The sequence below is a fragment of the Mandrillus leucophaeus genome, unplaced genomic scaffold (assembly GCF_000951045.1).
Source record: "Mandrillus leucophaeus isolate KB7577 unplaced genomic scaffold, Mleu.le_1.0 Scaffold394, whole genome shotgun sequence".
In the NCBI taxonomy this organism is placed as follows: domain Eukaryota; kingdom Metazoa; phylum Chordata; class Mammalia; order Primates; family Cercopithecidae; genus Mandrillus; species Mandrillus leucophaeus.
The window spans coordinates 3,036,331-3,048,583 of record NW_012104187.1 but is presented as its reverse complement, the minus strand read 5'-3'; the positions used below and the strand labels follow the sequence as shown (position 1 = coordinate 3,048,583).

At 36.1% G+C, this 12,253-nt stretch overlaps 1 protein-coding gene across 1 annotated transcript in view; it reads right to left on the bottom strand.

The window, feature by feature from the left end:
* Positions 1-12,253, bottom strand: part of DNAJC1 (DnaJ (Hsp40) homolog, subfamily C, member 1) — a 233,883-nt gene that overhangs the window by 34,525 nt on the left and 187,105 nt on the right. Inside the window, exon 9 of the mRNA XM_011991332.1 lies at positions 8,825-8,944. Within this exon, the coding sequence (XP_011846722.1) occupies positions 8,825-8,944 (120 nt within the window). The remainder of the gene's footprint in view (positions 1-8,824; positions 8,945-12,253) is intronic.

Here is a 12,253-nt window from a genome sequence, read left to right as displayed (position 1 = left end):
TTTTTTTGAGATGGAGTCTCGCTCTGTTGCCCAGGCTGGAGTGCAGTGGTGTGGTATCGGCTCACTGCAAGCTCCACCTCCCGGGTTCATGCCATTCTCCTGCCTCAGCCTCCTGGTAGCTGGGACTACAGGCGCCCACCACCACGACTGGCTAATTTTTTTGTATTTTTAGTAGAGACGGGGTTTCCCAGTGTTAGACAGGATGGTTTTGATCTCCTGAGCTCGCGATCTGCCCACCTCGGCTTTCCAAAGTCCTGGGATTACAGGTGTGAGCCACCGCACCCAGCCCCACTTCCTTTCTTTTTCCTTTGTGTGTTGCGTGCTCTCTTGTCCTTCTGTGTTCTACAGTGGGAGGACACAGCAAGAAGGCCCTTGCCATATGTGGGCCCCTTGACTTCTCAGCTTCCAAAATTGTAAGAAATCAGTCTTAGCTCTTTGTAAATTATCTACTCTCAGGTAGTCTGTTACACCAGCACAAAACAAACTCAGACAATGAGGTAGGCCTATATATACTGTCATGAAAAATATCCAAAGAAAAATGTTTTATTTCTTCACAGTTTAAAAAGTCGTTTTTAAAAATCAAGGTCATGCATGTACATAGCTTTTTAACAAAAGCAGTACACAAGGTCTTATGACAAAAAACAATGCACCTTACACACACAGGCAATCATTTCCATTCACAATTCTTCTGAAGGTTACAAGTATACATTGCTAATTAACATGCCTTTGTATACCACATCCTGCATCTAATCTCTTTCCCACCTTTACCAACAACCGCTAGTCCAAACCACCATTGTGTTCTGCAGGGACAACCAAAATAGCCTCTTACCTGGCCTTCCTTCCTGCTTTCACAATTCCCCACCAAGCAGTCAGAACAATGCTTTTAGATCACTGCACTCCTTTACTCAAAATCTTCCAGTGCTTTCCCACTTGCTCAGGGTAAAATCCAAAATTTTCACCTTGGCCAAAAAGGGCCGATATGGCCTGGTCTTCCACTACTTCTCAGATTCATTTCCTGTAATCTTCTTCTCCTACTCATGCCTTAGCCATATGGACCTCTTTGCTGGGCCTTGCACACCCGACATGCTCTTGCCTCCAGACCTTTGTAGGTGCAATTTCCTCTACCAGCAATGCTCCTTCTCAGACAATCTTGCTCCTTCACTTGCTTTGTACCTCTGCTCAAATACTAGCTCAAATACTACCTCTCGGAAAGGACTTTCCTCAGAACCCTATTTTAAAACGCAGCTCCATCAGTGTCTATCTGCTTACTCTCCTTTATTTTTCTTCATGTTACTTGTCACTATCTAAGAACTTTCTTTTATTGCATTCATTCAGGTTCTTTATAGCCTGTTTCTACATAGCTCCTTAGGGAAACTATCTTTGCTTGCATGGCTGCAGACATATTAGTATTCTAGCTTAGTGGGAGGGAAAAATAAATAAGAGCTCATATGAACACACATTACTTTATGTTCTCCTGAAAAGAAATTAGTGATACAGCCATATCAGAGCTTGGGAGGCTTCGGAATGCAGTATCGTTGGACACATATGTGCCTGACCAACAATCTACTGCTAGAGAAGGAAAGAACTTACTTTGGTGAACAACATGCCACGGTCCTCCACAATCTGTGGATTTTAAAAACTGAAAAATAATCTGTAAAACATCAAAAATGTTTAAAATATAAAAAGCCATCATGTAAGATATTACATAATTATGACCTGGTAAATATTATTCACCAAACAAGTGCTCTTTCTACCAATCTACTTTTTAGTATAATTAAACTTAAACTATGTCTCCTTACATCTGGTTTTCCTGTTCTGTGTGGAATTTCTGGTTGCTTTTTACTTTTTGTTGTTGTTGTTGTTGTTGAGACAGGGTCTCACTCTATCACCCAGGCTGGAGTGCAGTGGCATGATCATGACTCATTGCAACCTCGATCTCCTGGGCTCAAGTAATCCTCCTGCCCCAGCCTCCCAAATAGCTGGCACACAGGTGTGTGCAACCATACCCGGCTAATTTTTCTTTTCTTTTTTTGTAAAGATGAAGGTATATGTCACCCAGGCTGGTTGCAAACTCCTGGTCTCAAGTGATTCTCCTGCCCTGGCCTATCAAAGCGCTGGGATTACAGGCATTAGTTGTTGCACTTTGCCTATTTTTTTTCTTTTCCACATTCAAACATATGCATTTTTCCAAGTTCTCAGCCATACTATCTATTCTATGAAACTTCCCTCCCTCCCAGGGTCCCTGTCATGCAGTCCTTAGTTCTCCTGATTCACCATTTCTTGGATCCCATGTTGTTCTCTTCGATTTATTCCTTTTGTTGCTGGAGTACGACCTCAGGAAAATTTCTAGGAAAGGGTACGAGTTCTCACCCCATGTATTTACCATCACACTTGGTCAGTTCTAGATTCAGAACCATTTCCCCTCAGCACTGTGAAGGCACTCTTCCCTCACCCCCCAGAATCTAGTGTTGCTGAGTGACCTGTGTCATTCCAATTTCCTTTACTTTGGAGACATCTTATCCACAGAAAGTTTAAAGATCTGAGTATGCTCAGTGTTCATAAATATCCCCAAGATCTTTTCCATGTCTCTCCCTTGATTTTGAGAGACTCTTACAAAGTGGTCTCAGGTGTCCCCACATCCTGAAAACTTAACTGTATTATTTACTGAACAATGATCTTGCCCCTGTTTTCTCTGTCCCACACCAGAACTCCTCATCAGATGTGGACCCCTTGTACTGAGTCCCTGTGTTTTCTTTTGCAAGTAACAAAAATCAGTACTATAACACTTTTCACTTGATGGGCAATGGTGAAAAAAGTAGTGTTCGGTTTTTACGGGACTATGAAGTGACCTCTCATATACCACTAGTGGGAATGTGTATTGTTATAACCTCTCTGCAGACCAATTTCAGAGCCCTCAGAGGCTCTAAAAACATTCATATTCTTGAACTAAGCATCTTCTAGGAATGCAATCTCTACTTCTAGGCACACAAGCTAATAAAATAGATATGAGTGAAAAGACAATTTTAAAAAACACCATGTCCATCTCAATGAAATAGCAAAAAAAGGAAGCAATTTAAATGTCAATCAATAGGATATTCTTTAATGATATCATGGCAGCATGGTCTATTATGTAACTCTTTAGAAAAATGATGTGGATCTTATCTATTGCCATGAAAGATGCTCATGGTCTAGAGCTATGTGAAAAGGACAGAAAGTAGATTACTCCTATTAAAATTATACATATTCATACATCTATACAGAAACACTAGTCTCTAGAATGATATAAAACAATGTTTATACATTGTTTATGCAATGTTATACAAAAATGTTCACAGAGATCTCTTTGAAATTATGGTTGATTAGAAACAAATTTAGCTTAAGTGTATTCTTTGACGTTTTGTTTTTGCTATGAACATAGAGTTTTATCAAAAAAGGGTCAATGATGTAAGTCTCTAGACAAGTTTAAAGTATCTTCCATACAAACATCAATGAAGCAGAATTAACCAGAGGTAAAAACACGTAAGTATGGAATCAAAATATGTGATCTTGTCCCAGTTCTACTAACAGCTGTGTCACCTTGAACAAATGTCTTAGCAGCAGTTTACTCAGCTGTAAAACAGGGAAAAATAATGGTTGCTTATTTACTTCACAGTGTTGTTGTGAAAAACCAAATAAAAGTATATTTAAATGTTTTGAAAAGGCCGGGCGCAGTGGTTCACGCCTGTAATCCCAGCAATTTAGGCGGCAGAGGCAGGCAGATCACCTGAGGTCAGGAGTTCGAGACCAGCCTGACCAACATGGAGAAACTCTATCTTTACTGAAAATACAAAATTGGCCAGGCGTGGTGGCACATGCCCATAATCCCAGCTACTAAGGAGGCTGAGGCAGGAGAATCGCTTGAACCTGGGAGGCGGAGGTTGCAGTGAGCCGAGATCGTGCCATTGCACTCTAGCCTGGGCAACAAGAGTAAAACGCTGTCTCAAAAAAAAAAGTTTTGAAAAGCGTTAAATACTAAAAAAAATGAATGATGCAATAATCATTATCATCACCAAAGCAATTACAAATAAAAATGCTGGTTTGCTACAGAATGGGAGAAAGTATTCGCATCTGGCAAAGGTCTAATATCTAGCATCGATAAGGAGATGAAATAACCCCATTAAAAAGTGGGCAAAGGACTCAAATAGACACTTCGAAAGAATATATACATGCAGCCAACAAGCATATGAAAAAAAGCTCAATCACTGATCATTAGAGAAATACAAATCAAAACCATAATGAGATACCATCTCACACCAGTCAGAATGGCTATTATCAAAAAGTAAAAAATAACAAATGCTGGCAAGGTTGTTTAGAAAAGGGAATTCTTATACACTGAAGGTAGGAGTGTAAATTAGTTCAACCATTGTGGAAAGCAGTATGGTGATTCCTCAAAGAGCCAAAAGCAGAACTACCCTTTCTTTGACTCAGCAATCCTATTACTGTACATATACCCAGAGGAATGTAAATCATTCTACCATAAAGACACATGCACGTGAACGTTCACAGCAGCACTATTCACAATAGCAAAGGGATGGAATCAACCTAAATCCCATTAATGATAGATAGTATAAAGAAAATGTGATTATATATACACCATGGAATACTATGCAGCCATAAAAAAGAATAAGCTCATGTCTTTCGTGGGAATCTCAAAAGACGGAGTTGGAGAGGGTACTATCCTTAGCAAACTAACTCAGGAACAGAAAACCAGATACCACATGTTCTCACTTGTAAGTGGGGATGAGAACTCACCAACACAAAGAAGGCAACAACAGACACTGGGGCCTACTTGAGGGTGAAGGGTGGGAGGAGGGAGAGCAGCAGAAAAAATAACTATTGGGTACTAGGTTTAATACCTGGGTGATGAAATAATTGTACAACCAGCCTCCGTGGTACAACCAGCCCCCGTGACACGAGTTTAACTGTATAACAAACCTGCACGTTTTCTAAAATTTAAATATCTTTAAAAGTTTGTAAGGTTGAGAGGGTAAGAGAAGGAAGAGAGAGGAGTATGACATGTGGCTCAGACCAAGAGAATTGCTATAGCAGGAAACTGGTAAGGGGACAGTGAGGATGAAGGCAGAAAAACCAAAAGGACAGTCCTTATCATGTTTACAATTTTGTGTAGGGCTAGCCTAAGTCTAAAAGTAATAGCAATATATTTGCCAAGATAATAACTATATATGTAGTTCACTGATATAAAGCATAATGCTTATTTTCGATTGAAGAGTCCACTTACATGTTTTTGAAACCAGTATAACAGCAATATATAAATTTTCCCCAATAAGAATCTCCTTGTGGTTGAGCTATGGAAATGAAATTTGGAATTTTATGATTTTCCCTCCTCCTCACTTGCATAATGGGCTACTTATATAACTACACACCTCTTACCTCACACTATGGCACTAAGCTAATTATAAAAGCCTGTTTAAATCTAGCCACCTGTCTTTTGTTTTGCTGCCTACCTGGGCCTTTTCCAAACAGGCAGAAAAATCTCCTATCAGTCTGTTACCACAACCAGAATGCAAGAGATTAGCGACCAGGGAGAGAAGCAGAATCAGTTTACATCCTTTCAGGCAAGAGAATAGTATTACTTCACAAGCAAGAAATCTGGGGCCCCCTGAACTTAATTTAGGAAACCTGCAGTTAATCATCATGTTAAAGTTGGTTTTACATGCGAGACAGTTTTTGTTTCCTCTGTTATTTTTACAATTTGAGTGTCCTTTGTGATTACCAAAATTATTTGCTGAAAGGCATATATGAACATTTAAAATATTAAATCCACAATAAAGTAGGTCTTACAGTTTAGGTATATTTGAACTAAAATACACTCAGTGTCAATTTTTAAAAAAGCTTAAAAAAACATTGCTTGTATTTATCCAGAGCACAATTTAGCAATCTAATTCTGTTAATTATGACAATTAATATACTTAATTTCTTTCTTAATTGAGGAATAAAAAGGTTTTTAACTGTAACCCGACAACCCAAATAAAGAATCATATAAATCTCACCACTGGCACACACTCACCTCTCTCCCAAAAGGTCAATTGTTTCTTGAAGGAAAGAGAACTAAGCCTGAAGCTACAAATTTGGCAAGGAAACCGGGTCAAAGAACAGCTGTGCAAAGTCAGGGAGAACTAGGCAGGTGATCAGGTCAGTATGCAGAGGTTCTGATGACACTCAATTGAACCTGGCTTCTTTTTCATGATCGAATTCTTAATGAAAACAAATCTAATTAACACCATAAGCCAAAACCAGGCACAAGTGGTCTTTTTAAAGTGTGGTTAACTTTCACTTAACATTATACTAGAGAAACAATATTAGCTGAACCACTTCAGCTGTTTCATGTGATTTACAAGTCATCCCTGTGAGTTACTAAAATGAGTCTACAGACACCTGTTCTCTTTTACAGAGTGATTTTCTCTGTCTGTGTGTGTGTGTGTGCGCGCGCGGATATGTGCATGTGTTGGGGGACGGTAGAGTTATTGAAATGAATACTCCAGCCATGGAGATGATGCTTACAGAATGAAAATGCAGTGTGGGTCTATATATATATATACTGACATAGATGAAAAGTTATAATGGCATTTTTTTGTACAACAATAATTTAGATTTATTACATATTTATTTCCAAGGTACCTTTGTTATTATGAAAACAGAACTAATACTTGGTCAAAAAACAAAAACAAAAAACCCAAAAAACAAAAAAACACCACTTCACAATGTCAGGTTTTCCACTTCCATGATAAAGGGAAAAAATATCTATTGCATACATGGAATCAGTCTCCCTTGGGTAAGTCTAGGGAGGAAAAAAAGGAAACATGGGATGAATTTGAAAAAGTTTAAAAAGATGCTTTTGACTGCACCAAGACTACTCTAGTAAATTAAGTATATACTAGGATCTATGAGGTTCTGTTGGTTACATCGTGTGTATTTTTGGCATTTTTAAAATCTTCATCTTTCTCCTCTTAAAAATACGGATAAAAATTTACCAGGTTTTAATGATAACAAATTAAAATATTACTCAGTTTCCTATCTGCCTTTAGCATCAAATGTAGAGCCTTACAGAAATATTATCTTAAAAGTTAAATGTGGTACAGTCTTCAAAAGAGATAATACATAAGTATTACTATTATTTTTCATTAAGCAATTGAACTAAAAGTTTAGGGCCTTTTTAAACCAATGTTTTATAACTTAAAAAAATTATTTCAGTTTCTTTTGATAATCACTGTATTAACAGCAGCTATGTAATTAGAAGGTCATAGTACTTAAAACATCAAAAACCATGGAATGTCTTTAATTTGGTCAGATATTTACTGATTAAGTCATTATTTACTTATCTTTTACAAACAACCTTAAAACGAGATAATAAAACACACCATCCAGTAACATAACATGTTTAGCTGAAGAAGAGTTACCCTTATGGTTCTTTTCTAGTAACTCAAGATGACTAGTCTCCTCATGAAACATAGCAAAAAAAAAAAAAAAAGTTACAAAATACTACAGCTATTTTCCCCTATGATCAAACTTCAACTTTAAATCAAAAATATTGCTAAACATCTTATAAAAATTCAGATTGCAGTCTTTTAAATGACTTCTACAGTAGTAACAATATTCATATATATAATTTAAAATTCTCAAAGCAGGTCCATTGCAAAAACAAAACAAAACAATACAAAACCTGACAGTACAGATCAAGGATACCTAATCCAAAAGTCTGAAATTGCTCAAAAATCTGAAACTTGAGCGCCAACGTGACGGATTACGGATGTGCAACCGTAATAATTTCCTAAGTTTCTTTCTGAACTAAAAAGTGGAAGTTGATTATAGAAAGGAACTTAGAGCATTTACAATAAGCTTTTTTTTGGTAGCCATGTTTAGTAATCATTTTGCAGGTTTTAAAAAACTGTCAGTATCAAAAATGGCCTAAAAGTATACTAACAGAATGGAAGGGGAAATTTAAATCTTTGCTTTCAGTAACCCTCTAAGTATTTTTGGATCTATAGGATTTATTTAAAGTAAATTTAGTAAAGAATATTTACTATCCCTTATGAAAATATCAATTTGATAAAAATAATATTTTTTCTCAATTTCAATTAAACATTTACTGTGTATTTAGTATATTACACATCAGGCACTGTGCTGGGTGCTTTCTAAAAAATTTTCTGCTCTAAATTTCCTCAATAAAAGCAGCTAAAGTGTTAAGTCAAAACCTTTCCAAGTAAGTAATTTATCTTTTAAATGTTAGGTATGGACACACACACACACACACACACACACAGAGTTTCTTCTGGTTAAACTACTTATCACACGAATAGTTGCTATCATCCTTGAAACAAAAAGGCCAACCTCCGTTTGCATTATGGGAATATTGCTCATTTAATTAATCCAAACCACCTGTCTAAGTAGCAATCGCAATCTGTACTTCAATGTTAAACAGATCCAGCTGAAATACAGCCTTCCTAATTCTGATCAGTTTGAGAACTATTTTTTCCACAGTTAAAGGGGTCACTATAAACCCCAAAACTGGCATTGTTTTCCTTTGATTAGGTTACAGTAGCTTAAGTCTCTAAACACTAGAATTCCTCACACAGCTGTTAATTGTGGACCAGGGGACTGGCTCACATCTGCTCCTCACTTATTTCATTAATGGTTCACTTTCAGGTCCTAAAAGGATTGTACCCCTCCCCAAAAATACTGTGGAACCCATCTATATCTGCCTTCTACATAGCTGACTTGTTCTGGTTTGTCTCTCTCTATACAATGTAAATCTCAGTGAACTCACATCTGTCACAGATCGACCCAATTCGTGGGCAATCTTTTCCCATCGACCTGGAGTCCCTCCTGGGAACTTAACCATACTTCTTGTCAGTTGGCTGAGGTCCTCTTCTGTCCATTCAGGTGCCTGCAAAACATTAAAGAAAATAAAAAAAGATAATTGGGAGAATAAAAAAGATAATTGGGAGATAACTGCTGTGAAGCAAATTATTGGCAATATGCTTTCTGTAAAAAACAATGCTAAGTTGTATCTAATAGTAAGATTTGAGCTGCATATTTAACACTGGAATGCAAAGCTCTAGAAGCCTATTTCATTTTCCTACGTATACTAACTAAGAAAGCATAAATATTGCAAAACCAGGTTTTGTAGACATTTTTTAAAAAAGACTATTCGGTTTTGAATTAAAGTGAGAAACCATTCTCAAAGCTTATGAAATGCATCCTTGCTATAAAATGCAGTGCTGCTCAGAAATGCCTCACATAAAGTTACTATTAAAGGTCTCTCTTTTTGTTTGTTTTAAATACACACTTTAAAAAAAGCAAAAAAAAAAAAAAAACAACAAAACACAAGTATAAATGAAATGTGAACAAGTAAATATACTGGTCTGAAATCAGAATTGCGACAAGACACTTTTTGATCATTCTATGTAATGATGTTCAATTTTAAAATAATATTTTTTCAAGAAGTTTAGCTTGTCAAATGTCACTACATTTTTTTTTTTAAACTTCGGAACAGAAATAAAATTAGAAACTCTTGTGGCCAAGACTCAAACCATCAAGTCCATGTAAAGCGGTATTTCATTTCATTTTGACCATTTCATTTTGGTCAACTTTTAGCTTTGACCAAACGATTAAACTAAATTTAAAAATACCTTAGAGATTATAAACATGCAAAAATTCTCACAGCAAACATATTCTCTGCATTTTACTCAGCACTACCAGTGGTCAAACCCCAAAGTGAGCACAGTGAAATAAATCTTTATCAAACGACAAAAAACCATGTTACAATTATTTCACATTACATTTTAGCACTTAACTATTCCCCACCAGAGGCAATAAAGCACTCTGGTATTAAACAATACTCCAGTAGCCAGCAGAGAGATTGAGGAAGCCTACCTTATTTTCCTTTAATTAAAATGAAAGAATGAAAGAGAAAGAAAGAGAGAAAGAAGGAAATCTTTGAGGCAAATACCTTTTCTAATCACTATTTCCGATAATGAACAGGCATGCATCAGGCAGTTTGCATTACAGAACCATCAGCACAGAACAACAGTCAGAGGTGAGTGACCCCAGGGACTATCTCCACAGCTACAGCAAAGCTTCTCCCTGACACTAATCCTCCCTGTCATTCTCCCACTGTGCTCTAACCACACTGACATCCGCCTGCCTCACTGCAAGCTTAACGGGGCCCTTCCTGACTTTTTACTGTCTCCCCCAATCAATGGTTCAAGCGTGCTCTTTTCACCATGTCCAAATGGCAGCTTCACTCATAATCAAAGTGCATTGCCCCTGTTAAAGGGCTTTCCGAAAGGCTCTTCCATTTGCATTCATTTGCAAAGCAAACTACTTTTATTCACTTTGTTCTGCTATCAAGAATGTTCCCTGAAGCAGATAAATTGGCATAAATACAACCTGCCACTTAAGAGTCAGTAAATAATAGCCAATAGTAGGGAGGATTTTATCAATCATTCTATTTTGTATCCACTAAGAGCTGAAAGCCTCAAACATATTCATCAGTACAGCGTCTACAATACATGCATAAATTCACTTATATAAAAAGGTAGCCCACATTGGGTCTGGTCGGAATTTCTTTGATATTTAATGAATATCAGAAATCTAATTATTCATATCAGATGACTTAAAAATTTACACGGAGGATTTTTTCTTTCTCCTTGTCTTTATTTAAGGAAAAAAGTATTATTCTTATTCAGCTACTATTTAGAGAAATATATTTGGATTTTAAAGGAAATCATAGCTTTATTGCTAAAAAGCTTTAATAAGTAGACCAATCAGTTTCAGAAATACAAAAGACTTAAGTTTAGGCAGAATTTAAATAAGCTTACAGTAAAAGATCATGTCATGAAGAGCGTGAAGTTGATCACTGCATAAAGATATATACTGATCAAATCATACAGTATGTACAAAATCACACTAAATCAAATTACCTAATTTCTATGTTATTTTAACATTTTTGAAGCAAAAAAAATTGTCTACAATGTCTAAAATATAAATCATTGTTTCATATAGTAAGCTAAGTCTTTAAAATAATTTCTGTTTTTAACAGATCAGCTTCCCAAATACTCTCTGCATATATAAATGTTGGCATTAAAAACAAATCTGATTTTAATTAGATTAATGAGGGTGTAAAAATATAGTACTTTTCTGAAAAATAAAAATTTTATATAAAGTATTTGGATTGAATTCCTGAAAAATCACCTACTGCTATGACAGTCTTAAGTTTCATAGTTTTTTTATGGCCATAATTTTTATTATTAATATTTTTAAAGAGGCTTGATAGTGACTAGGGCCATAATCTGAAATCTGAGAGAACCCTTTTAGCAATGCATTATTCTCCCTCCTACAGCTGTAAGGCACTTCGGTGAATGTGTAATTCCTTGGCAATAGTTAGTTGTGTCTTTAGAAGCAACAGAGCCTCCTGTGATCCAGCTACTACAGCAGCCATGAGGGTGGCCATGGTGTGAATGTATTCTCCCTGTTCTAATCTGGAGCCAACTGTAGCTGTGAAAGTCAAATGAATGCATAAGCATACTGCTTTGCCACTTAAAACCATGTGTGTCCAATACTACCGAAACACTGGGCCAAATATTCATCTCTACAGTAAAGTAATGGAAGACACCACATGGTGTGGAGACAGCTGTTGTGACTACACAAGCATTCCAATTTTGCATCAGAAAAGCCCATTCTGGGAATAAATCTCCATACTGAATACAAAATAAAAAGTTTTCAAATTATTCAATATTTTAATGTAATGACCTCAAAATATAGCAACCACATAAGAACTGATATGAAAACTTAAATTATATTCTCAAATTATGTCCCTTTGGGATGGATTTTTGCCATGAAACCCACTATGTTCAAAGATTTGGTGTCTGAAAATCCTCTATATTTTTGGGGTGGGGCTGTATTTTTAAAGTAACCTACATGTACTTTTCTTCTCACAGCTTTGGACTATAAAATGTTAATTAGAAAGCATCATGTAATTTATCTGGCACTAAAAATTACGGCAAAATTAAAAAATTTTTTAATGTACTTATTTATTGTATTTTTATACTTTAAAGACAAAAGGCTCAATTTCTATCTAATAAATAGATACCAAAACTCTCTAATGAGCAATACTTCTACTGAAATGGCCTATTAATAATCATTATTTATATAAATACGGAAGTCAAAATTTTGGACTCAACTATTTTTAGTA